At 43.8% G+C, this 27183-nt stretch overlaps 2 protein-coding genes and 1 long non-coding RNA gene across 3 annotated transcripts; 1 reads left to right on the top strand and 2 right to left on the bottom strand.

Moving 5' to 3' along the window:
• Positions 1 to 4350: 4350 nt before the first annotated feature.
• On the bottom strand, positions 4351 to 6728 carry LOC134187715 (uncharacterized protein K02A2.6-like). The gene is made up of 4 exons (XM_062655867.1): positions 6309 to 6728; positions 5864 to 6260; positions 5170 to 5799; positions 4351 to 4688 (listed from the first exon to the last, which is right to left on the bottom strand). Exons 1-4 carry the CDS (start codon positions 6726 to 6728, stop codon positions 4351 to 4353), a joined length of 1785 nt encoding a protein of 594 aa, XP_062511851.1.
• A 5067-nt stretch (positions 6729 to 11795) lies between these two features.
• On the top strand, positions 11796 to 12532 carry LOC134187717 (uncharacterized). Its single transcript, XM_062655868.1, has 2 exons — positions 11796 to 11982; positions 12039 to 12532. The coding sequence occupies exons 1-2, from the start codon at positions 11796 to 11798 to the stop codon at positions 12530 to 12532; spliced, it is 681 nt and encodes a 226-aa protein (XP_062511852.1).
• A 2360-nt stretch (positions 12533 to 14892) lies between these two features.
• LOC134187923 (uncharacterized) lies at positions 14893 to 18525 on the bottom strand. Its single transcript, XR_009971194.1, has 3 exons — positions 18443 to 18525; positions 17943 to 18062; positions 14893 to 17884 (listed from the first exon to the last, which is right to left on the bottom strand). It is a non-coding gene; the product is annotated as an uncharacterized LOC134187923 (long non-coding RNA).
• Between the last annotated feature and the right edge of the window lie 8658 nt (positions 18526 to 27183).

The raw sequence follows: 27183 nt of genomic DNA on the forward strand, positions 1-27183 counted from the left end.
TTTTAAAAAATAAAAACGTTATGTAAAAAAAATTAGAAATTAAAAATTAAAAAATTTAAAAATTAAAATTTGAAAATTTAAAATTTGAAATTTGAAATGGCCGAAAGACCCACTGACCGTACTGTATGGTAATTTATTTCCTAGTATTACGCAAATCAAAACATAACACACCATGGTTCGCAAACCATAGTGTGAACACGCGTAATTTCAGTTCATGTCTTGCGGTTTCATGTGCTTGAGTTAGCAACAGTGCCTTCTCCAATGTCAGGTCTAGCTCTGCTAGGACCTTCTGCTGTAGGCCTTCATGCCGGAGACCGCACACCAATTGATCGCGTAACGCTGTGTTCAGGCTGTCCACGAATTCGCAATCTTTTGCTAGGCGGCGCAATTCTGCAACGTAATTTGCAATTGATTCGCCCTCTTTCTGCTGTCTCTTATAAAATTTGAGCCTTTCGGCGATAACTATCTTCCTCGGTTCGTAATGATTCTTCAGCAATGTGATGAGTTCGCCGAGGGTCCTAGCTTGTAGTTTAGTTGGACTGACGAGGTTCGTTAATAATTATATTGAGTACGTTGTTCCTCCAACTGTCGTGAGGAACATTGCCTTCATTTTGTCCGCGTCGATGATGTTGTTGGCGGTACAATATAGCAGAAAGCGTTGGTGATATTCATCAATCTTGTCACCTGCTTGGAGTGGTTCCAAATGTCCATACTTTGTGTGGCTCTGCGCCATCCTCGTCGCCAATTTTGTGTTTGATTGGTGGACACAGGCTCGATTAGTTAGAGACTCACTTGTTATTACACACTCTACAACGCTCAATAACGTACTACCAAATAGTGCTATGTCTAATTACTACATACCATGCCAGCTAGGTCTAGTCTAATTAAGAGTCATACACTACAGATATGTCTATGCTGAACAGTGTGATTTCATAAAGATATTTAATCAGCTCAGCTATGGCTATATATCCGTATTGTAGAGTATGCCTATATCAGAAGCATAATTGTGCGAATGCCCTGTAATATGTATGTACTAACAGTAGTCTGTCATGGTCATTTGTGGACAGTCTCACTGCCTGTACAGTGAATACTATTTAGGCAATGACACTATGTTCATGGGGTTGGGGACAAACCTGTTCAAAACTTTAGACACCTGATTTAATTACATCATGGCAATACATGGCAGAAAATAATTGAGAATCCATATTCCAAAGTGTAATCAACCTATTCAGAAACAACAGCTATCCTGGGATGTGCAACTCTATTCAGTACAGACCTGATTCCTGGCATGGAGTAACAATGGGGTAGACCTACGTATATGCATGTTGCATGCAATCCCAGATGCCACATGCTGGAGTATGTCCAAAATCTGGCTATAGCGCTCGACACTCATTCTGAAAAATCTTCAATATGGATCGTCTCGTCATCTTTTAGGCTCTGGCCTTGTTGAGAACTTGCAAACTGCATACGATCTTTATGTTTATCTAAATTGCTATACCATATCTAATACCACAATATCCTTATTCAATTATGATGCCTCTCGTTGAGTGGTCATGCCCTGTAAAAAGATCTGCCAGTTGCTAAAGTACACAACACAAGAATGATAAGAAACCAGGTCACCAGCATGGTAATTAGCATACCTGCTGCAACCACAGCGCATCCTGGTCAACAACGCCAACAGACAGTACATGTGCCTCTGGCCACCACATGGTAAAAATTCTGTGTTGAGTGTCCTGTTTTACTGTTAGGAGTGACTGAATGACAGAGTAGAACGTGCATGTAGAGAGTGTTAGCATTATGAAAGAGCACCCTCACTGTGACGTTTTTTGCAGTGGATAACTATAATCAATTATCATGTCAAATGACCGTGCAATCTTCTCATTGGTCGGTCAAAGGCGTCGTTTGTTGGGCCATTGGCCGATGGTCGGCCGTTATTTTATGCTCTGCAAATAACTGTGCTTGCAAAGATTGGTCAAAATCTGAGTACAGACATCACAGGAGAGAGTAAACAGTTAGATAAACAAATAGACAAGCAGACAAATTTTGACAAACAACAAATTCAATTTTCATAAATCCTCAACAGCTATGAGCCTTATAAGAAACAGGACTTTGTAAAAGTTACAAGACTTGACGAAAAGCTACCGTTATGTGACAGCAGTGTGACTGGCCTCTGGTGCCTATGTCTGTCACACTTCAGGAATGTGCCACGCCCTCAGTGTGGGCCAACCATCGAACAGCAATTACGACTTTGTGTCGTGCGGTCTTAAATTACGCATACTGCGATTTGGGAATTTAGAAAATTACTGTGAATCAAATTTCTGGGTTCCAACCACGAAGACAGTTACTGGTGCTACACATAATCTGACAGTAGACTGCCTGGAATCCGAGGATAGGCATAAATCCGCAAATTATATTTGTGCGCTCTGTGAATTCTACGCAGAATTTGCAAAAATATCATGATCGCAGAACTAACCAGTTGTATGTAGCAACCAAAGACAATGTACCTGGTGTAGCATACCAGGACGGAAACAGGTAGAAGTAGCTCCTTTATTCCGCTAGCCGCTAACGGTAATACAAAACTCGAAACTCAACGTGTACAATGTCAGACTACTATATCCACGCATGCGCAGTTCAGATATCTAATCTACTACACTACTTCCCCCTCAAACTATGTTTTACCCTAGGTATCGATGTTGTCCCTTCTACTAAAGATCCAGGCAAACCACTGGTTTTCGGGTACGTACTGGATAACGCCGTTCAGCTCCCTGATTGGGATTATCCGATAGTGCGGTATTCCCTGTTTCCCTAGGGTCTGTGTTGGTCATCACCGATACCTCCGAGTCTAAAAGTGCATCTGCGGCTGGCGGTAGTGTTTTCCTTCCCTCTTCCGACGGTGCCGCTGGTTCCGTACACGTATCCACGAATTCAGGTGTTTGGTGTGCAGTCGCCTCCAGTCGTACTTGTGAGGACACCATGTCGTCGGCGTGAACATGTATGCGACGATCTGATCCCTGCTCCTTGACGACGTATGTCCGTGGTCCTTTTACTTCCACTACCACTCCCGTTTCCATTTCTCCGGTTCGCTTCCTCGGTTCCTTATAGCCACATTCTCCTATTCCTGGAACCTGCGTTCTTTGGTACCCCGGGCGTCGTAATGCCGTTTCTGATCAGCTTGTTTGCTTTCCACTGTGTCTTGAAGACTGGGCTTGAGTAGACTGAAACGAGTGCGAATCGGTCGTCCTAGGAACAGTTCGGCGGATGTCCTGCCCGTTATTCGGTGAGGCGTGCTACGGTACTTGATGAGGAAGTTAGACATACGGTGCTGTAACGAGATTGACTGTCCTCCACTTTTCCGGTCCAATATGTCTCGCAGAAGTGTCTGCTTCAGAATACCTACCGCTCGTTCCGCTGCCCCGTTACTCGCCAGATGATATGGCGGGACGAGGGTATGCTTGATGCCGTTGGACTTGCGGAAAGACTTGAAAACTGTGGACGTAAACTGTGGGCCATTGTCACTAACCAGTTCTTCCGGTAGCCCATACGCCGCAAACAGCCTTCTCAAAATTTCTACTGTCTTTTGTGTGGCAGTACTGGTAGTTTCAAATACTTCCACCCACTTTGAGTGGCTATCCACTAACACTAGAAAGTGAGTTTGATCCCTCTGTGCCTAATCGACGTGAACTCTTTTCCACGGTCTCTCTGGCCATGCCAACGGCTGAAGTGGTGTCACGAGTGGGGCACTACGTGCTGCTTGGCAAACTGCGCACGCTTTTCCTTGGGTTTCAATCTCCCTGTCCAGACCCGGCCACCAACAGGAAGTTCTGGCGACACTTTTCATCCTTGAAATCCCCATGTGACCTTCATGAATTTCGTCTATCAGCTTCTTCCGAAGTATAGACGGGATTACTACACGCGTTCCCCATAAGACGCAGCCCTGTTCTGTGGACAGTTCGTGATGCCTTGTCCAGTAAGGTTTAAGTCGCTCATCTGTTAGATGATCTGGCCATCCCATCATTGTCATGTCGTACACTCTCGATAAAACTGGGTCTCTTCTAGTGGCCGATCGAATCTTCTTGCTCGTGACAGGCAATTCGTCTACCAGCGAAAGTGGAAAATTCCTCCGTCCTTGCTAGAGGTTTCAGCTCCCGTTTCTTGCGGCGTGGGTAGTCTCGAGAATGCGTCCGCATGTCCTAAGTCTGTCCCTCTTCGGTAAACTGTCTCGTATGAGTATCCGGACAGTATCATTGCCCACCTCTGCAGCCGTGCCGCTGCCATGGCCGGTACTCCTCGTTTGGGTCCAAAGATAGCCGTGAGCGGTTTGTGATCGGTCTCCAAGGTAAATCTCCGACCTCAAATAGATTGATAAAACTTCTTCATTCCAAATATTATGGCCAGTGCTTCGCGCTCAACTTGTGAGTAATTCCTTCCCGTGGTTGTCATTATCCGAGAGGCAAAGGCAATTGGGCGTTCTTCCTGCCCGTCCTGGTGTAATAGTACTGCCCCTAAATCATACGCCAAGGCGTCGCACGCAAGCTTGAGAGGCTTCTTTGCATCGTAGTGGCATAACACCCGTGCCCCTAAGATCATCTGTTTGCTTTCCTGAAACGCTTTCTCACATTTATCGTTCCATAACCACACGCCCTTCTTGTGTCTCAGTTCGTCCAATGGCTGGAGGATTGTTGAAATTTCTGGTAAGAAACGTGAATAGTATCTAAGCAGGCATAGATAGCTCGCCAGTTCGGTCACATCTTCCGGTCTGGGCGCCTCCAAGAGTGCCCGTGTCTTTCCTGTTTTGGACGTATGCCTCTGGAATCTACCACGTGGCCTAAATACTCTACCTCATCTTGTAGAAAGGCGCACTTGGATTGTTTCCGTAGGGCTCCATGCCGCTATAGCCTCGCTAGGACGTTGTCCAGGAACGTCAGATGCTCTCTCTTGCTTGGTGCCGTCAAAATAATGTCGTCTAAACAGCAGGCTACTCCGTCGAGGCCAGACAGAATCTGGTCCATCGTTCTCTGGAAAACCGCGGGGGCCGAAATCACACCGTAGCTAAGGCGGTTGAGCCTGTAGAGTCCCTTATGTGTGTTTAGAGTGAGGTATTCTTTTGAGGTGTCTTCCACCTCCAACTGTGTGTACGCATGCGAAAGTCTAGTGTGGTGAACTGCTTACCTCCAGCTAATGTCGCAAATATATCCTCTGCTGTGGGAAGAGGGTAAAGATCTATGTCTATCAGTTGGTTGAGTGTGACCTTGTAATCATCACAGATGCGTACCGTCTTGTCTTTCTTTGATATGTTCACTGTTGGGGTTGCCCACTCCGAATGGTCCACCTTACTGACGTTCTTGTTCTTCTCCAGGCGGTCTAATTCCGTGGCAATAGCTTCCGTCATAGCATAGGGTACTGCTCTGTTTTTCCGAAATACTGGCTTGGCTCCCTGCTTCAAATGTATTGTTGCCTTGAAATCTTTGATGACACTGTATCCATCTTTGAACACTGCCTGGTGTCGCTCAATGATCTCCTCCACCTCTGTGTCTTTGGTCCGCGCTTCCCCTTTTATGTCAACGTAGCATATCCTAGGCCAGTTAATGCGTATCACTTCCAGCCAATTTCTGCCCAACAGTGCTGGCCGATTTCCAGCAACAATCACCAGGGGTAGGTTTCGTTTCTGTCTTTCATATTGCACTAGGACCCGAGTAACTCCTTTTATCTCTAGTGGCCTTCCATGGTAGTCTCTCAGTTTGAAATTCGTCTTTTCCAAGGAGTACCGTCGTCGATGGCAATTGTACAGTAGTTCAGATGCTACCGACACTACAGCTCCTGTGTCTAACTCCATATGTGGACCAGTTTATGGTGTGGATTTCACCAATGTCCTGGGCCTTCTGAATGTAATACATTCCAAATTCATCCGTATCTTCTGCTGTGTCTTGGTCCTCTTCTCGTTCATTACAATCTACCAACTTGGTCTCCAACTGTGTCTTGTTCTTGCTCTTGCACATGTGTTTGAGGTGGCCCACCTTAGTGCAGTGGTGGCATTTACTCTTCTTGTGCCAGCATTTCTGCGCATCATGTTTACCACCACAACGATCACACTGTTCTCCCTTATCGATTGTTGGTTTCCTGAACTCTTTCTTTGTCGCTGTGGACACTAGGTGGACGGTTGACTCTCTAGGTTTTGCATGACTAGCCAACTCAGCGGTGTCCCTTGCGGCTAGCTCCATAGCTTGAGCTAAGTCACACGCTCTCTTGAACGTCAAATCTTTCTAAGACAACAATTTCTTTTGTATTGTGTCACTTCGCAGACCACAAACTAACTTGTCACGTAGCGATTCTTCTAAAAACGCTCCAAACTTGCATCTGCTCGCTTGGTGTTTCAACGCCACGACGTAAGCCGTAATGGTTTCTCCTGTTTGCTGATCCCGGCGATTGAATCGGAAACGCTCAGCTATCACCAGTGACTGTGGTTTAAAATGGGCCTTCAGCGTCTGGACCAGTTCTGTGCACGTCTTGGTATTGGGTGAGGTTGGTGTTAGGAGATTCCTCAGTACCCCATACGTGCTGGCGCCTATGACTGTCAGTATTACACATACGCGCGAGTCGATGGCGTCCGCTTGGTCTGCCGGTGGGGCCGTGATTTTATTTGCTGCCATCCAATGCTCTAAGCGCTCGAGGTAGACTTCGGTGTCTTCTTTGGACTCATCAAACTCCTCGATCCTGCCAATAGCGAACATCGTAGACGCGATGCTATCCTTACCGATCACCTGCGCGGGAAAATGTCAGATCCGTATTCCTCGTAGCCAATGTAGTATACCAGGACAGAAACAGGTAGAAGTAGCCCCTTTATTCCGCTAGCCGCTAACGGTAATACAGAACTCGAAACTCAACGTGTACAATGTCAGACTACTACATCCACGCATGCGCAGTTCAGATATCTAATCTACTACAACTGGGATCCGCAAAACGTTTCCAAATAATTTCTTACGAGAACAGTGTAATTCATGTCTGCAATTGCCGCGTCTTGTTAGAAATATACAACAGAACTTACCAATACCTGTCTGCAACTTGTCACCAGGAACATCGACATCTAGACGGGAATCCAACCATTGCAAACTAAAATATTTTCTATGTCCCGTACGTAACTTTCCTTTGTGATAAAAACTAGTCACGTGAACAAAATATGCATTAATATCAACCTGATCCTACGTCATAGCTAATCAATCTCTTTACGTGTGTCTGTTTAGTAGTCTGTGTTTTTATTTGTAATTGTTAATTGTTTGTGTTGCTCTTCCTGGGCTAGTTCTTTGCAAAGAATTTGGCCTAGACAAATACCCTCCCACGATCTAGATATAGACGAGAATTTTCAAGACTTGAATAATTTTATACGAACATCAACCAAGAACTTGATATCCGTATGATATATATATATATATATATATATATATATATATATATATATATATATATATATATATATATATATATATATATATATATGGCATTGTGATCGATATAACGTCATGGGCCAGCTCCGCGTCTCATCGCAAAACTAGAAGGCATAGGCAAATCGCCGTTGCTGTGCAAAAGAGCTTCTATCCCTCATAATATATCTTTGAATCATGCGTCTGTTGTTGTTAGGCCGAAACGTGCGTTCCTTCGCCTCCTCATTGATCAGCCTAAGATGTCAATGATGCTCCTCCATTGTGTTCACCTCAGCAACGAAACGCGCATTCGGCCATTCAGTGGAAGACTTTATTGGTGGCTGGAATAGCGTCGGCTTGCTGTCAGCGCTTAGTCGCGAGAAACCAACCATTCGCTTGCGGTCGAACCCTTCTGGCCAGTGGGGTTGCAGTACTGTGTGGCAATGAGAGGTAGTGGCTGCAACTGCACTTCGTGGCGGCAGAGAAGCGAGCACATTCCGAGGTCATAAATGTACTGGCCGAGGCCATTGCTCAAAATTTAATGTCGTGCCTCCTTTATCTAGAGCCTCATCTGGCATCCAACTCAAAGTCAATACCACCAGAAATCAAGAATCTGCAGGACTTTTACCTCGACTGGACAGCAGAGACTTGGAAACGTCGGTTTCCTCTTGTTTGCTGTGGGTATAGCGGAGAGTACTGCGAAAACAAACCGAAGTGGTCAAGCCCGCGTTTTCTAGACTTCTGTGATTGCTCTGGCCTTTCATCAAATTTCTTGTCTGAGGAAACTCTGTCATTTTGTGGCATGAAGACTGTTTAGCGCATGGCACCATTATACCAAGGTCGCTGAGATTGGTTCGCCTCTCTGTTTAAATTGCCCCGCTTGAAGTTCGTACTTCGCGGAGTAAAGCGTTTCCAGGAATCTCGTCAGAAGTGGCCCCGTCTTTCCATAATGTAATGGACACATATAGCTGGGTAGGTTGCGTTGGGTTGGGTTGGCCGGGGCGGGCGCATGCGCTGAACTGGACCTCGTGTAAGTAGAGTAGATTCTAGTGCTATAGCGTATCTATCTATATCAGAGACATCTGAGCATTACATGGTGTCAACGAGTGGGATCTGAAGAGAAGACACATGGAGTAACTGAAAGCACCTTCATCCATGCAGTTTGGAGCCGCCAACGTGGCCGAGACGTGGCGTCGCTGGGAACAGCACTTCCGAATATACTATGCGGCGGCGGAACTGGATAAGAAGGCGCCCAAAACGCAGGTAGCAATACTGCTGAATGTGGCAGGGCCTGAGGCCCTCGACGTATATACAATACGTTTGTGTGTGTTTGACATTCCTGAAGACAGAGCCTCGCGAGCCCAGCGTCGAGGAGGTATTGATGGCGTTTAGAGCTTACTTTCAATCCCGGAAGAATACCGTGTTCAAACGTTATCGCTTCTGGTCCAGGCGGCAACAGGAAGCGGAGACAATTGACCAATGGGTGATGGTCCTGCGCACTCAGGCCAAAAACTGTGAGTTCGGCGATCAACGCGAACCAATCATACGGAACATGCTAGTATTTGGAATAAGAGACGACCGCACGAAGGAGAGGTTATCGAGGGAGGCCAAACTGACACTCCAGGCAGCCTTGGATATATGCAGAGCGGCGGAAGCCAGCCAGCTTCAAGTCCAGGCAATGGCTAAGGATCCGCCCCAGATTGAAGTGCATGCCATGAAAGCAAGAGAGCAGAAAGGAAGAGCAAGTTCACACGGGGAAGTCATACGTCAAACAGAGAAGCACACATCCCAATGGCGTTACTGTAGGTTGGCTCAAGCGCCCAGGCAGTGTCCAGCGTATGAGAAGACATGTGCCAAGTGTCACCAGCCCAACCACTTTGCTAGAGTTTGTCAGTGGAAAGGGTGCACCTCACAGCCCGTCCACTCAATGGAGCACCAATTGGAGAACAAACACTCTGAGGAAGACCCGCTGTTCATTTCCCAAATTTTCATTGGAAGCATGGAGGATGGTACAAAATGGACAGAGGTCCTGGATTTCGGCCCCACACGTGTGGAGTTCAAGCTCGACACGGGAGCTTCAGCCAGAGTCCTGTCATACAGGACCCTCCAGGCTATCACGCAGGAACAAAACAAAACAAGCAGGCCACACCTTGAGCCAACAAGAAACATCCTGACTGAAATAGGGCGGGGTGAGATCCGGCCAAGGGGAGTGATCAGGCTTCCCTGCACCATCCCAAAGAGAAGGCCGACAGCACGAGCGCAGAGTCTATCATTTTACGTGACCGATGAGAACCTCACCATTCTAGGTCGCGGTGCATGCCAACAACTGGATCTGGTGCGGAGAGTTGATATGGTGAGCACACAGCCAAGCCTGCAGTCCAAACGTCAACTTCTTGAAGCCTACAGCGAGGCATTTCGAGGCATTGGAGAGTATGAGCGTGAGTATCACATCGGGCTCACAGACGACGCGATTCCGCTCGTACAACCAGCCAGGACTGTGCCCTATGCTAAACGAGCAATGTTGAAGAAGAAGCTGGACGAACTTGAAATGAGCGGTATCATTGCTGACGTCACGAGGCCCACTGATTGGGTACACAACCTAGTCGTGACGGAAAAGAAAAATGGAAGTATGCGATTATGCCTCGACCCTCAGCCTCTCAATAAGGCCAATCGACCAGAACATCACAGAATTCCCACACCAACGGATGTGCAAACACGGCTAGCCGGCAAACAGGTTTCCTCAGTCATTGACATGCGTGATGCGTTTTGGCACGTCAGGTTGACGGAAGAGTCTTCCTACCTGTGTACTTTCAATACGTCATGGGGCAGAAAGCGCTTCATGAGAATGCCGTTCGGGCTGTCATCCGCCAGCGAGGTTCTTCAACAAAGAAATGACGAAGCATTTGGCGATATTCCCAACGTCCACGTGGTTGCGGATGACCTAATCATCGCAGGCAAAGTTGAGACAGAGCATAATGAAACTTTTTATCGAGTTCTGGAGAGGGCGAAAGAAAAGAATATCAAATTCAGCCCGGACAAGCTACAATTCAAAATTCCAGAGGTGAAATACCTGGGACACATGGTGTCACACGAAGGTATACGTCCAGCACCAGACAAAGTGGAAGCTATAGCAAAGATGCCCAAACCAGAAGACCCACATGGAGTGCAGAGACTTTTAGGTATGATCAAATACCTGGCAGCATTCATCCAACACGAGTCAGACATAACCGCGCCTCTGCGAGAGCTGTTGAAGAAAGAGGTTCAGTGGGCGTGGAAACACGAGCATGACCGAGCTCTGCAGAAGATCAAAGAAGTCCTGACGGCGGACCCGGTCCTCACGTTCTATGATGTACACAAGCAGACGGTGGTACAAGCAGACGCTTCACCAACGGGAATGGGGGCGTGTCTCTTACAAGGAGGCAGGCCAGTCGCCTATGCCTCCCGCACACTCACTCAAACCGAACGAATGTATGCGCAAATTGAGAAGGAGATGCTGAGTATTGTTTTCGCTTGCAACAAATTCCACCCATTTATATCTGGCAAAGCAGTTGTGGTGCAAACCGACCACAAGCCGCTGGAAATAATCGTGAGAAAGCCACTATGCAAAGCACCGCCAACACTGCAACGATGCTTTTGCAAGTACAGCGGTATGAGTTAGACGTTCAACACATTCCGGGTAGGGATATGTTGCTGGCTGATGCGCTATCTCGAGCACACGTTGACGACACAGATGCCAGCTTGCAAGACGATGTAGAAGTTATAGTACACTCGTTTACAGATGCTCTACCGGTCAGCCCAAGCAAACTACAACAAATGGCTGAAGCCACCGCGGAGGATCAAGACCTCCAGCAGCTCAGGAGCACTATTAGCAGAGGGTGGCCCGACAGCATTGCGGACGTTCCTCAAGTCGTTCAGCCATATTGGACATTCAGGGAGGATCTGCATGAAGCAAAGGGAATTCTCTTCAAAGGACACAGAATTATCATTCCTCGGTCCATGAGAAACGAGATGCTAGCTATTATTCATGAGACTCACATGGGAACAGCGAAGAGCAAAGAGCGGGCCAGAGCAGTAATGTATTGGCCTCAAGTGACGTAGGAAATAGAAGACATAAGCAGCAAGTGTCCCATATGTGCGAGATTTCGAAACAGCAACAAGAAGGAGCCTATGATGCCACACCCGCTACCACAGAAACCCTGGTGCAAACTTGACGCGGATATAATAACATACAAGGCACGAGACTATCTCCTCATTGTCGATTATTCTCCAAGTTTGTGGAAATGTCCTTGCTCCCAGATAAGACGGCAACGTCCATAGTCACAGCTATGAAATCGGTGTTCGCACGGCATGGAATACCCCCAGGAGCTCGTAACCGACAACATGCCTTTTGCTAGTCAGGAATTTCGCAGATTTGCAACAGAATGGGGTTTTAAGGCAACTACCTCGTCTCCCAAATACCCGCAATCAAATGGTCTAGCGGAGCGGTACATTCAGACCATCAAGCGATCCCTCAAGAAAGCAGATGCTGAAGGGAAAGATCCGTATCTAGCCCTACTCAACCTACGAAGTTCGCCCATTACAGGATTGAAATATTCACCAGCTGACCTACTGTTTGGCCGCCAGTTGAGGACAAAACTTCCTTCAGACCAGGATTTCTAGACCACAGGCGACGGCAGGAAGCAGCACAGCAGTTGCAACACCGGCAATTAAAGCAGAAGCAATTCTACGACCGAGGATCGGTTTCTAGAGACCGACTATCTCCAGGAGACGTAGTGCGGGTGCAACGAGGGAAAGAGTGGGATCCAGCGGTAGTAGCAGCTGTTCACAAATCTCCACGCTCTTATGAAGTCCAACAGGGGAGTCAAACACTACTGAAAAACAGCCGTCATCTTCGGGCGTCTAAGGAACCCAGGCCTCGGTCCACACCAGGACGTGATGATTTGGATGAGATCCCTCCTTATCAAGACCAAGACTCTAGTGCCTCGGTCTCAGCTGACGACCAGCACCCCGAACCACAAGAAAGCAGCATCGAACCATTGAACAAACCCCACAAGCCCTACGTGACGGCCAGTGGTAGAGTGGTACGAAAACCGGTGAAGTATAGAGACTACGTTTGATAAGGGATAGGTAATGGACACATTTTACTTGAGAAGGGAGATGTAATGGACACATATAGCTGGGCAGGTTGCGTTGTGTTGGGTTGGGCGAGGCGGGCGCATGCGCTGAACTGGACCTCGTGTAAGTAGAGTAGATTCTAGTGCTATAGCGTATCTATCTATATCAGAGACATCTGAGCATTACACATAACACCGAAAAATTCTCCGTAAGCTACACCGCTATTGGTCGCCACGTGCAATAATTCTGCATGTGAGCGCCTTGATGCCAATAGACTTCTTCCGTTTCCTCAGAGCAGGTGAGTTCACGGTAGACTCTCCTGGGGACTTCGATCCCGCCTCACATCTGACACCGTTCGTGCGACGTATCCGTTGACTCCAGGGAAGGGGCACGCGTTCACTGCGCTTTGCCGCGTGGGGCCAGTCCTAGCGTATCTAACTCGCAGGAGCGCCCAACGATGCAGGACCTCTGTTCAGGTTTTGTGACTTTTCTCCACTATCACGTCGACGCTATGGAAGACTCTACACTATCCGTGCACTTGACTGTTAGCTCAGCGACTCCTACCACATGCATATAAGGCTGAACACCAACGCTCGAGCATAGTTACTTGAGTATTTGGTTTCGTTTACGGCGTATGCGCGGTTGTGAAGCCGCTACATACATGGTTACGCAAACCATATATAGATTAAAGATTTGCTGTAGTACTAAAGGTTATTTGTATAGTAGTGCTTGGGTCGGCTCTTCAATCCCGTCCTCCTCCTTGGAACGGAGTCTGGTCTGGAGAGCTCGGCCTCCTCAAGCACAAATTAGAGATAAGGCTTCAGCAGGGCTCCGCCTACTCGTTGTCTCCATTCTTCCTCTCAGGCAGTCTGACGTTGGGCAGATATGAAAACTCGTCACAAGTCAAGGTAAGGAGTCAATGGTGTTTAACGTAGTCACACAAACTTGACTCAGCCTTGGCGGCGCGCGTACACGAAGCCCACTGCATGGATGTACAAGGGATGCCTGAAAGCATGCGTGGAATTTCCCGCTGCGTTACCTTGGCGGAGTCGTTGTCCCCATAGTCGTTTACTTTCTCCTACCCTCCCTCCTCTCCGTAGGGGTCATAAACTCTACGTGAAAGACGGAGGATGGAGTATGGTCTGCAGTAGTAGCAGTAGAGTTTTATTTTACTAAGCAGTTTAAATATACCAGTCGTTCTCAGTAGTAGAGTTTTAATTTACTAGGGAAAATCTTCGGCAAGGACAGTCTTCCAGATACCCTAAAATATGAATACAAATACAAACTAGCAAGATAACCTATATATGCACACAGGCAGAAAGACTACAGTACATTAACAGACAGAGTAACAAATCTAAGTAAGTTATTCTATCTAAAGTAATACTCTCTAATGATAGATTTACTAAAATTTGAAAATGACTGTATAGATCGTAAACTACATGGTACTGAATTCCACAGAGTTCCTCTTCTATACTCAAGCGTCCTCTTCTATACTCAAGCGTCCTCTTCAGTGCATCTTTTTTTTTTGGGTTGAGGGATATAAAAGAGAGTTGGTGATACTAGAACGAGTGCATCTTTCAGTTATCTGTTCGGTTGACGTAAAAGTAATTGACTTGGCCAGAGAACCACTAACAGCTTTGGATGTGAATTTTGCCAGCTGTACACGTATCATTTGTCTGCATTCAAAATCAGCAAATCTCAAGTATTTAAACAATGGTTTACTGGATTCCGTGAATAAACTATTTGTTATAACACGTACAGCTTTTTCTCAAACCGATGAAGGCGTTGATTCTACGTTGTATTCAATGATGACCATGGCATCATCATTACAGTGCACCCAACAGCAGCATAGTCAATGTTAGGCTGTATTACAGCTTTCTCAGGAATAAGAATCTTGTCTTTTCAGTAATGTTGTTTCTATATCGCCAATGAACTCCAATCTTTCTAGAGCTTTGATCAATGACTCCTCAAGCACCAAATGAGAGCTCTAGGAGGCTTCGGCCGGGCTCCTCCCACTCGTTGTCGCCGGTCTTCCTCTCAGGCAGCTGCATTCTGGTATCGGGGAAATATGTAAACTATATATAGTCCAGTCAAGGTAAGAAGTCAAAAAGTCTTTAAATGTTAATTGGTTGATCTGTATGAAATTCACAAGTCTTGCAAATTCTTGTCTAGATCTTGAGCAGGTGCTTGTAAAGACTTCTCTAGATCAAGCTCTTGGCTATGAACTTCAATCCGGGTTGTCTACGTGTTGTGTTTGCCTGTTTGTCTTCTTGACTGTCTGTCTGTCTGTCGAGATCTAGTTGTCAGAGAGCAGTAAACATCAACGCTATAGACAAGACAGGTTATTAACTAAAACTACGAGTTCAAGACAACTTACTGTAATAGTCGCGAAAGAAAAACCCTAATAGAAAATCATCTGATATTTGTAACTACAGTATCATCATCTACAAAGTCATTTCTACAAACTATTCTGTCAATTCTTTTGCTAAAGCACTATTATTGCAAAGTTGTACTGTTATTAACAGTATTCGCAGCCAGTAAATTGTAAATTTAATTGAATTCAACTTTAGATCCCATCTTCATCACGTGATCTTAGTGAGACATGGTGAAGAAAACTTTTCTCCGCTATTGCCCAACGTCCAAAATGTTCAAAACCAAGGAAATCAGGCAAGGAGAACCTCCACCAGTGTGTTTTCTTTTCTATACCTCTCTGTCTTCTTTTCTTCCTCTTTTTACAGCTCCTGATCCATCCATTGTGACTGCAAGTTAAATTACTTCTAAGATCCAAAAGTGAACCAGAAAGCTGTCAAGTTCAACATTGATCAGAAGTGGGTTGCATTATGGACAGCAACGTCATGTCTAGATTGAGAGTTGCTATAATAGTCTTTTGACTCAATAGTGTGAGGAAGTGACACGCGTTTCAAACATTCAGACCAAGCGGAGACGTTGAAATGTGTCACCAAACTGGACCCCGTCCTGTCTTGCAAATAATGAGGTGGTGTCCATCAATGTCCAATGTCTTTCCGCAATCCCATTCAATTACAGGCCGGAGAAGTAGCAAACGTAGATCCAACCTCATTAATGCTGTCAAGTGGAAGAATCCAAGAGTAATTGTAAGCTTTTTTGAAGTGGAAATAGCGTCTAGCCAAGCTCCTGATCCCTTACGTTAAAGGGATCGATCTCAAATGTGCTGCATCCTTGATTGAAGATGTGTAATAGTGTTAGAGAGGACATCTGTCAGAACCTGACCAAGACACAGACTGCTGTAGATGATGACTAATAAGTGCTTGAAGACGTTGTTTGACTGATTACTGAAGCTACTTGTGACTGCAGGTCTGAAAATTGGTCTGACAATTAACACTTGCAACGATTGAGTCAGTACAAACAGAGACAAATGCAATTGGTGAGAAATGTGTTGAAGAAGTCATCCTGAAACCACCATACCTCACTGCATGAGTATGGCCTGTGATCAGGCTTCAGCAGTCATATTATTGACGTTTAGCAGTTTGGTAAAAGTAGCTTGCGTTTGTGTGTCATGTACGATCGATCGTAGCATGCAAACGCAGCTCATTAGAAGGACTGTTCCTGAGTAGATGACACAGACGATGGATGAGTATATGGCAGTAGCAAAAAAGTACCATGGCACTCTGTGTATATCCCCAGCTGAAGCACGTCCTCACAGAGTAGGCTTCCTGATTGGGCAAAGTCAGTACAAATCTTTGAAATGAATGAGCTGTTGCTGATTGGGGCCAGAACAATGATATACCTTCGCTTGAGACAAGAAAGGTGACGTCAGAATATAGGCTGATGCTTTAGGAGTAAACAATTCACATTTTTGTCTCGGCTTTCCCATTCAATTGTGAAAATGCAGATCTTAGATCATTCGATGAGAACACTACCTCACCGGTAGAGGTCCAATAGCGCTTCTTTAACATTGACAGACTAGAACAGCTAGTGCATGGTTACACGTTGTGTGAGAATGAACTCATCCTTTTTACTACTGCATTGAAATATATTAGATATTCAGTGTTGTCTTGCAACTCAATTATTATATAAGGAAAGTTGTTGTGTATTAATTGTCACTTTATTGTTATTACCTATGAAGATGCTTGGTAATTGTTTATGAGACAAAATAAGTTGTCTGAAGCTGAATATTATTGAGAGATTCTTTTGACATCAGAAAAGCTGCTATCCCAGAAGATTATGACATTGCAGACGGTACTCACTAGTTTCAGAGTTTGCCTGATCATTCATATACTAGTACTCTGGTAAACGGCCTCAGATAAAGTAACAAGAAGTATGTGCATGTTCATTCTCTGATACAATTGTAAGACCTCTCACTCTTTTTACTGAAACAACTCTACTCACCTCACGTTGATTCAATGTGCTGTGTACAAATAATATATCTATCATTGTTTATCTTCTTCAGGTCAGTTCACACTTGCTTTAATAGTGTCTTGCACCAACAACGTAAAGTAAATGATGACCTTTCAATAATCTCTCCATCCACCACACCATTCTGATGTGGGCACAGTTTAGTTTCTTGTCTTTCTTTTGACATCAACTTTATGTAAATTGTAAGCTTGACATGCTGATTATCATTTGCACATGTTGATACTGCAGTGTGAATAAGGCGTAATTTTCAAGTGTTGGTCATGAGCTGTTGTTGTTCTCAGCTGTTTGTCAACTGATATATATTTGATGAGAGAAGGCAACTTAGATAAAAGTGAAAACATTTGAGAGAAACTCTTGACATACAAAGACATTCACTACACGAGAAACATCCCAATACAGCATTTTGTAAGACTAAATGTTCTATAATGTCAAATCAGCATGTGTGAATCAATGTGTCTTATTTTGTACAGGCTTGAACTTTTTGAGAAATATGAGAAAAAGGAAGAATGATGAAGCAGAAAAACTTCTCTCAGAGCTGTCAACATTGAGGCAGTTTCTCTTCATGAAAATCATCCTAACAAAATTTCCAGTCAAGTTGCTGGTTTCTGTTCCAGCATTGATTTTGTGGTCAAAATGTCTCTTAAATACTGCTGATTACAAATATGCCCAGCGTGCATGCTCAATTCAAAGCCCTTCAGAATCATCAACGTTAACAAGCAGTCCAGCAACAAGTCAGAGATCAGAAATTGTGATATTTAAGTGGAAGGTTAGTGTTGCGAATATTAATTGAGTCTGTTCGGCAGTAATGCATACTCTTCAAACTCATTTCCATCCTGTAACTTACCATCTGCCTTCCAGTCCCCTTCTTTAATAATTTAGTTCACTCCCTAACAATTTTTTTACTTCCTCTACTGTTCCTTCATCTAGTTGAATTGCATATGCCAATAGAGTAGCAGCTACTGCAACACAATGAGTAAAAACAATTAAACAACATTTCAATTCATACAGCATACTCACCTTCTGCTTTCCGGTCCCATCTGTGCTGGAAGACAAAGCATGACCTTTTCTCATCACATCTTCTGCCATTAGACAGACATTGATCATGAGAGACGAGACAATGTGCTAGACAAGCACAAGCTACACAACAAAATACAGTTAGTAAATAAAACAGACATTGATATCAATATTTTAAAAATCTATTAATGCATAAAATGTAAAGTCCTATAGCTATCTGATTGGCAAATTCTAAAGATTAGCAATTTAATTAATTAACCACTAAAATGAACAAGTATTCTTTATTGTTTTGTCACATCACACAAATAATACATCCAAAGCAGCAAACACACACACACACACACACACACACACACACACACACACACACACACACACACGCACGCACACACACGCACACACACACACGCACGCGCGCGCGCGCACACACACACACACACACACACACACACACACACACACACACACACACACACACACACAACATCAGCACTTAGCCAGACCTCGTTACTCTGTAATGTGAAACAAACAAAGCCCTGATGGCGAAACTCAACTGCCACATGTTCGACTTCTAATCCGGGTATTTGCCGATAACCACGTGATACGACATCGTTTAGCTAATTAGTGACTTCTTCATTTGAAGAAATCTATGAATTTCCAGTGTTTGGTAGTGTGCGCGTCGCTTCTATCAGCGTGCTTAGGAGCAGAGCTAACATTCGAGTTATCTGCTCATGACAGAAGTTGCTTTTCCCAAGAGCTGGGTGGAGATGTAGAGGTGACGTTGGAGTACCAGGTGAGGCGTTTCACAAGAGCGTATTTACGTGACGGACAGGTGACCGTCTCCGACCGTTGTATCAGGTAATCGCCGGAGGCCAGTTCGATGTTGACGTCGTGTTGAGTAGCCACGATGGGAGGGAGCTCTATTCAGAACAAAGGAAGCAATACGACACGTACACATTTAAGACGAAAAGCAAAGGAGAATACAAAGTCTGTTTCAGGTAGAATACGTAACCTCAGATTATACGCTTAGAGTTTGTGGTAGGCTACACTTAGTTGCTGCCAAATGGTGTACCACATTAGAAAAGAGTCATGACACTATGGTTCTTTTTTTTTTTAGTAACGTTAGATCCAACACAAGGTCTGCTCTATACTACGCATGCACACTTGTCAGGCATGGCTAAGGACTTGAAGGTTCAGGGGCCAAGTCTGAGAATGTCACACTTGACTGCCACTCACTGACGGCCAAATATTAATTAATTGAGTGGATCTTGGCTGATAGGAGGTACTCTGGATGCATTCTCATGACCAAATAGTCTCCAAGACAATGGTAACTACATCTAGTTCTGGCTGCAGCCTCTGACAACAATTTTTGCATATGATTACTGAATGTTAGATCATCTGGAAGTTGCCTGAGGGGCTGGAAAAAATGTCTGGGGGGGGTAACATGTGACCTTGGGGACTGCATTTGGCTATAGCTGTTTGTGTGTGCGCTACTTTCACTCTCCTTTCTCAGGTTTATCAATATCTGTGGGAGGCTCATATTGTTCTTTAGGGCATCATTGTTCTAGTTGTTTGATCTCACCCTCTGGTTGGCCCCTGGGGTTCGAGGTTGACAATCACATAGTCTCTGCTGGTGCTGAATTATTCTCTGCTGTATTCTTGGCATCTTCATTTTTGTGTTCTGGTCCTTGGGTATGGCTAAAGTTGGATTGCTGGTTGTAACTACTGGTTTCTTTGTTAATGGTATTGGGAACAGGTACCTATGGCAGGCTATTAGGAATCATTTCAAAGTGGTCCGGCCTAACGTGCACTAAGAGAATGTGGTCCGTCCTAACACGCACTAAGAGAACGTGGTCCAAAAATAGTGCGCCAAGAGAGCTGTCTTCCAGCATACTGCATTCCAGTTGGACCGGCTCCTATGGCCCTGTATGGGGATTCAGGGTGCGAATGAAACACCCCATTAGAGTCCGACGTTTGCTTTGACCTCTAAACCTACTAACTTTAGTAATGTTTAGTGTAATTATCTATCTACAATTTTAGACGGAAAGCCGTAGCTGCTACAAGTGCTGTCTATGCTCCAGCAAGTGGCAGTCCATTTTTATCTAAACAAAATGAAGCTTAGTTTTGGTTGTGGTGTTTATAATGTATTTGTTGCTTAGCCTTGTTCCTTTTTAAGCTGTCGGTATTTAACCGATGTCTTGGACTATACTGGGAATTTCCAAAACGGCATCCAACCAAAAGATCGTCCACTGGGCAATCTTTTGGAACTGTTCTTATTTATAGCCCATGGCCGCTACTTAGAATTGAGATTGTGGTGCATGATTCGACGTCAGTGTCCAAAGGTGGTCGATATTCTGAGGCTGTATCGGTAACGTGTGTTACTATACTGCAGTGTACATACAGGTTTGGCAACCAGACAGCGGTCTTACACTGTAGATTAAAGAAGGAACCTCAAAGAAACACCTGACAAGAATCATAAGAGGACAGTCAGGTCTGGTTGCACTCCTAAGTTTATAAAGACTAAAAGGTATGCAGGTCGTTAACAAGACGGGCCTCACACTTGTCTACTCTGGTACTCAAGTCAAGCTGCCAATTTCCAGAGTTTCCTACGAACCATTCGGGTGCTTAGTGAGAACAGATTTTCTTCAATAAAAATCTCATTTTCATATTGCTGCCTTGGCGACTGTTTCAGAGATTTCCGGTACATACCTAAACGAGCTGCTAATGGCTGGTTACACATCCCCAGCTAACTGCTGAGCTCTTGTGCACTACTCAGGAGAACTCTGGGTCTGCGCTAGCAATCTCCTGGAGCCAGTCCAAATACTCACAGTAACACCGGCTTGTGAAGCCAATTGTGGTGTGAGCACCCAAAGCCTCACCTGGGCCTCAGTGGCTGATGTCACATCACAGCCCAGTGCTTTTTAGGCGACCTTCAACTTGCGACAAATTTAGTTTTAATCTGGTTGGTCACGTGACAAAGTAGATTGGTTTTCATGTACTTTTATTTCTTCCGCATGTACAGATATCATATGGCATCTCATAGCATACTACAAGTCAAGTGGTGATGGCAGTGCTATTCAAATCGAAACTAGTGCTAACAGTCGTACACATCTTGCATTAATATACACATGTAAACTGTGTGTACTGATACAAACCGTCTGAATGACGTCACTTCTGCATTCCACTAGCAACTAGAACTACTGGCTTGCAACCAGATTTCTGAACTTGCGACCAGGGATGCATAAATTATATTGTATGAAAGACACTGAAAGATCAGGGACTCATTTATACTTCTGAGACGAGAAAGGCCATTGTCTGTGAGTTTCTTGCCCAAAGAAATTATGCCATAGCTCACCGTTACTGTGACTTCAACTTGCTACCCTAACGGGTCCCGAATGTATAGACTCTATTGGATGACCAACTGAGCAATGGCACTACACAGTACTATAGATTGGAATACATGTATAGAATGCCAGTTTTATCTTACTGTGAGGTCCACTTGAACAGTGAAAAGAGCTCTTCCTAGAGAGGTCTAGGGTATACCCGTGCTGACTCTTCTAGTCTCGAACAAGCAGATGATTGACAAGCCTAGAAAAATTGGTACATCTGGTTGTTGTCATTTGACAAGATTTTATAATTTTAGGTCGTCAAAATTTTAGTCCAGGATGCCATGTTGATATCGAACATGGGGTGTAGTGTCACCACTATTTTGTCTATAAACGACGATTTTTATGTTCAGATTTTTGAGTATAGAACTGTTGATTAGCAAGATATTGCCATCGCTTCTTACCACCAAAAAGTATTCGGATCTTTTAAAATTCAGTGCAATCCAAACATACAGTGCAGTATTCTGTACTTCAAATGGCTTGTATCCGCCACAACACATTACCATTGAGCCAATGGAAACAATGTGTTGCAAGGTACTAGTAGGTACAAAGTTACTGACAGTAGAGATCTTCATGGAAGCACTGAAGACGAAGTGATAGCTAAGTGGCTTAGTGTTTGGGGACTACCGTAAATCCACAAATTTTTGTATGCATTTTATTTTTGTATTGTTCGTACGACTCCTAAATGTACTAAATTAATATGCATACTAAATTTTTTTGGAATGACAAACTGTTATTACAAATTACCACTATATCGATGTTGATGATGTATAGTACGTGTACCACAGGACAAGATCCAACTGAACAATACACTTGTTTTACAACAACAAATGACCAAAATGAAACTTTTTATGTATAGCATGTCCAGTTTGCAATGTTATGATGTCACTTAACACAAGCTGTTTCTGAAAGTACTCTGACAGACATCTAGCATGGCATTAACAGAAGATGAACCAGACAGTTGATATTCTTGCAGCAGTGACGGTTTGTTTTTTTGAATTAGTCCTAATACTCACCCCAACACTACGCTTCGGTTAACGACGCAACTGCTGTCGTGCGAGACATGCAAGTAATATAAGTCATTACTTTTTCATCCAATGCCTGTCCAAGAAGAAGGCGTCTAGCTGCTGCGATCTTTTCTGATACATTTTAGTTATACCATTTCTTCAGGCCGTCAGTCCGATACTAGTAACTGTTTTTGATACGCATTGCAGATTGATTGAACTGTTGACGTTTGTGATTCTGTGATTCAGCAATTTTTGCAGATGAGCTCGAGCACGTGACCTCGTAAAAGTCTACATTCTTCAGCGACTGGGGCAATGGTCAGCTTAGTTTTGGAGTCGTAGACATGATATTGTCCTCTCTTTCTGCGCTGGGCTGCCAAGTGATCTCAATCCAGCGCTATCTCTACACAACTAGTTGCGGTCCTTTTGTTGGATCCCGGATGCGGCTTGCGATCTCCTTGGTAGTGGTAGTAGTTCTTGATATTTCGTCATGAGCCAAGCATGGATACCGCTTTTCTTTAGCTTAGAACTCATGAATCATGTACGCCGACGCACGTACAGAATGAACAGTTACTGTCTACTAGCGTGCACTGAAATTGTCCGTTAGAGCCCATACGAAAATAAGATGCGCATGAAGGGTCTTCTGGAAAATGTACGAAAATAGATGCGTACGAAAATTTGTGGATTTATAGTATTAAGGAATGCTATTAAACGTATACCACCTCTCTGTCAAAACAAGGCGGGGATTCAACCAGACTTCACATATTACATTGGGAAGTTATTAGTTTCTTGCTACTAAAATTGTATCTACCTATTTCAATCTACAGGATTTACCATTGTCTTCACTTCCTCGCATGCTCCCTGGTCACAAACTTCATACCTTTACTCTGTTGGAATCCTGATCGATCAGTTTTTCAGCCCTGGTTGACTTGCACATATCTCGTCTGATGATAACTGTCATTATTGTACTTTGATGAATACAGACTTTTTACGGACTTTGCTGTCACGCAAAACAAGAGTTGCTCTGTACGATTTTGGATAGATTTTAGAAGTAGCATGCTTAAAAGGAAACTAGCATCTAGATTCGTAATTTTTTGTGACAATCCTATTATGGTTCTCAGTAGGCTCATAGCTGTGGAAGCGAAGGTGTGTAAACACAGCTTCAATTGATAGTTGTATCTAAACAGTTTTGTTGCGAAGAATGTTTGCTTGCATTGATATAACAGATAACACAAGGTGGTTGCTTTGGCACTGATGCTTAGACATCTTTACTTTCCTATCTGAAGAACGGTCATATTACAAATGTTAAAACCAATGAATGTAAAGTTTATTATGTCGTTTGCAGTACAGTAGAACCTCGCTAATCCGAACAGCCTTATGACAAGCCTTGTTCGGATTAATGAAATAGTTTTGATTACAAAAATGTGTAACCTGAGAGGACCTTGCATCGGATGCCCAGACCACTTACTCATTTACGTATGTTTCTCTAAGTCGTCTTTGTGGTAAAAGACACAACTGCAACGTCTACATACTTCTAAATAATGGGACAGTCAGGATTTAGAATAGTCAGATACGTGCATTTCCTGAAAACTAGATAACCGCTTCAATCCGGCAGCAATTTGGATCAGGCTGCCTATTAGGATCTGGCTGCCTATTAGGATCTGGCTGCCTATTAGGATCTGGCTATGCGAGGCAGAGTGCAAAAGGTAATTTGTTGAAAGTGAGGGGTGTGAATCTCCAAAACAGCAATTTGCAGAGACACTGAGTTTTGCTTGCACACTCCGAATCGATTAAGCTCGACAATGAATATGTCGCTTTTTTCCAGAGTTTTCTTAGGATGACACGATTTCTTGTTGATCAAACCTGCCTCTATTCGCGCATGAATTTCTTTAAAACCACGTATCGGATCTCCACTAAATCTAGACTGCCTATTTCTGACCTGGAACAGTATGCACGGAGCGTGTCGTTTATTACCTTGTGACATTGATAACAGCAAGATATTATTGACTATATCCAGGTCTTTAGAAATATGTCTACCTTTGTTTGCCCTTGTACTTGCATCTAATAGTTGCCATGTTTGCTACACCTGTTTCCTACATGGCAGCAACATTTTTGAGCTGACGGCATTCAACGGGGCTGTCAAAATAGCTGCAAGATAAGGCATGACGTGGTGATATATGGGAACCGATTATCCATGTGAGTAAATAACTGCATGTCACTTCCAAGTCTCTGCTGCCCGGATATCTAAGTCTGAACGGGAAACTTGTTGGTAATTTCTCGTGAACAGGACACTCGGTTACATTTTCAGTTTTCTTTAATGGGATATTAACTAACAATCAATAATCTAATCACTCCGGTCGAAGAATGAGTTACTTAGCTAGTCATGCATATGCATCCTAATCATGGGTTGGTCCACCTAGACTGACTTTCTGCTATTTATTTAGCATGGTTTGGACTGTCCCACACTAGCCCATGTTGACAGAATCCCGGGCTGTACGGTGAGATCCACTGTTGACTTCTGCCTTTACGGTGTATATTGCAGTACCTTCCAAAGAACTCGGTTAGCCTGTGTCTTTTTAGCTACAGCTTCATTTTCTGTCACAGGTTCATAAAACTCAAAGTAATGCACTTCCTGGTTCGGGTCAAGTACTCTCACCTTAATAGATAGTGTAGACAACATATCCCTCTCCTGGTTTCCTATGATTTACTCCTAATCTTATGAGTAGGCATTGAGGATCAAAGTAGGGTGTGGCTCTGTTGTTTTCTACCATCTTTGGGTTTACTGCAACAAGTCTTGTAAGGTGTCCTTATTTCCAGCTATTGCATACACGCATCTTGTTTTAGTATATTTCTACAGTCTACCTGTGCTCATTAGATTACTAATATCATTTATTGTATATTTTTGATTATCACTCATATGTGATCAAATTCTTGTCTCCATTGTTGGGTTGAGTAGCACTTTGTCATTTAGTGCTAACGCCCCCGTAAACTTGATTGCATATGTATGCAATCAAGTTGGAAGGTTGGGCCGAACAACATGAAAAGTTTGATATCAGAGCGTAGTCACTGTTTCGAATAAGGAAAGCGTACGGGAGTGATTTTGCTATCTCATTGTTGAATCAGAGTTCAGGTTGCGTGCAAACCAACTCGTCATCTTTCCTCAGGTCAAAGGCACCACGTAGGTTACATTTTAGATAAAACCAGGTTTGAACATGCGAACGCTACATATCAGCGTGAAAACAGAGTGCATACGATGATCACTTGGTAAGCAATAGGTAGGTCACGTGATAAGTACAAGCGCACAAATGCAGTGCAGTTGGTCCCTTCAGCCTTGCGTGCACATCCATGCCCGTGTCATAACCCATGAGCACATTTTCTGAAAGTCTTGCGAGTGACTTCTAGCATTTGACAGTAGCGAGGCTCGTAGCTTAGTGCAGGTCGGCGGAATGTTCTGCATGTGACCATCACATGGGCTTTGTTTTTATGCTATTTGTGGGTAATATCTAGTGCTCTCATATCCAGCTTTGCCTGTAGTTCAGACCAACCTTCTATGTTGATTGTGTAGCTATGCAATCAAGTTTGTGTGGGGCGTTAGCGCTAAACGATGGAGTGTGACTTTAACTTTTACAGTTTTGACACATTAGTGTTTACTTAATTGGTGTCAACTTGCAGCTACTAAACAGCTTTAGTGCACATGTTGAGACATTGTTAGATATTTGAACTTGTGTGAAACATGCCATTTTGGTGTCATGCCATAGAAGATTTGATCTTTTGTGATAAAACAAAAGTTTGTCATCATAAAATGGCATATTCAACTTGGTTCTGTCATTCAGAATAGATAAAGACTTTGATATAGAGAAAAATTCATTTTTGCAAAAATTGGGACTGCATGAACCATAAAGGATATGATGAAAGCTTTCGTGGAAGGAAAATATGAAGCTACATGATGATAGAATACATGTCTTGGTGAAAGACTTCTGTAAGATGCTGTCGCTAGAGATTAGCTGTATATAACATGGCATTTATTGATGATGTAAGGAGAGTTACAGGAGAGCTCTCCGTAGGTCTTACGGCCATTGTATTCTGGTGGAAGCGTAATTTCATTGTGGGAATGGGCTTTATCAAACGAGTCATAACAACTGCCAAATGACTACGTATATGTATACAGTACAAAGATATTTTGGCTGAATTTCGCCAATAGATTATATGACTAACCAGAACACAACGAATAATGTAGCAGACATGATAATATTTAGGCTTTCCTAAAAGTGAGATGCATCTTGTGTTATCGAAGTTGATTAAGCAGTGCTGCATTTAGCACCTTGAATGTGCTGTATTCTCCAGCAAGGCCTGGCACTGTAGTTTTCTAACAAAGTTGAAGGGCTATAGGGGTGGGATCCTCACATAGATAGGGTAATTGCTGCTTTTCGAAGCTTTTACTGCTTAGTAAATTTCTCATGATGTGTATGGGTCAGGATGTTAATTGGAATAGATGGTTGTCAAATACAATCTATTTGTAGCTTGTCTTTGAAATTTTGTTTTATTTTCTACAATCAAATATTTTGATCAGAATACAAAGGTGTTATATGTTTGTACCTCTGCTATCAGGAAATGTGGCTTTCGGGGGTAATGTTAACGTTGTCATGTGATGATTCAGGCACTGATCCAGAGTCCCAAGGTGGCACTGTGCAATGCAAACAGTATCAATAAAAGTGTAATTCACAAAATCAGCTTACAGAAGCTTGATAGAAACATTGCTACGAACTAGCAACCAATTGTCTATCTGAGGCTAGAAAATTGATTAACTAAGTGCTTCCTTGGAGTGTTTTCTAGCAAAACCATTAATGAAAGTGT

This window comes from Corticium candelabrum, chromosome 12, assembly GCF_963422355.1.
Source record: "Corticium candelabrum chromosome 12, ooCorCand1.1, whole genome shotgun sequence".
In the NCBI taxonomy this organism is placed as follows: domain Eukaryota; kingdom Metazoa; phylum Porifera; class Homoscleromorpha; order Homosclerophorida; family Plakinidae; genus Corticium; species Corticium candelabrum.

Bases quoted from the DNA above. Each gene is read 5' to 3' on its own strand.
- LOC134187715 (XM_062655867.1), bottom strand. From the start codon at position 6,728: ATGTTCGCTATTGGCAGGATCGAGGAGTTTGATGAGTCCAAAGAAGAC. The intron at 5,800-5,863 runs GTGAAATCCACA...TAGTGTCGGTAG, and splicing joins TCAGAAGGCCCAGGACATTG to CATCTGAACTACTGTACAAT. The intron at 4,689-5,169 runs GTAAGCAGTTCA...GTTTCTTACCAG, and splicing joins ATTTGCGACATTAGCTGGAG to AAATTTCAACAATCCTCCAG.
- LOC134187717 (XM_062655868.1), top strand. From the start codon at position 11,796: ATGCCTTTTGCTAGTCAGGAATTTCGCAGATTTGCAACAGAATGGGGT. The intron at 11,983-12,038 runs GTTCGCCCATTA...TTTGGCCGCCAG, and splicing joins AGCCCTACTCAACCTACGAA to TTGAGGACAAAACTTCCTTC.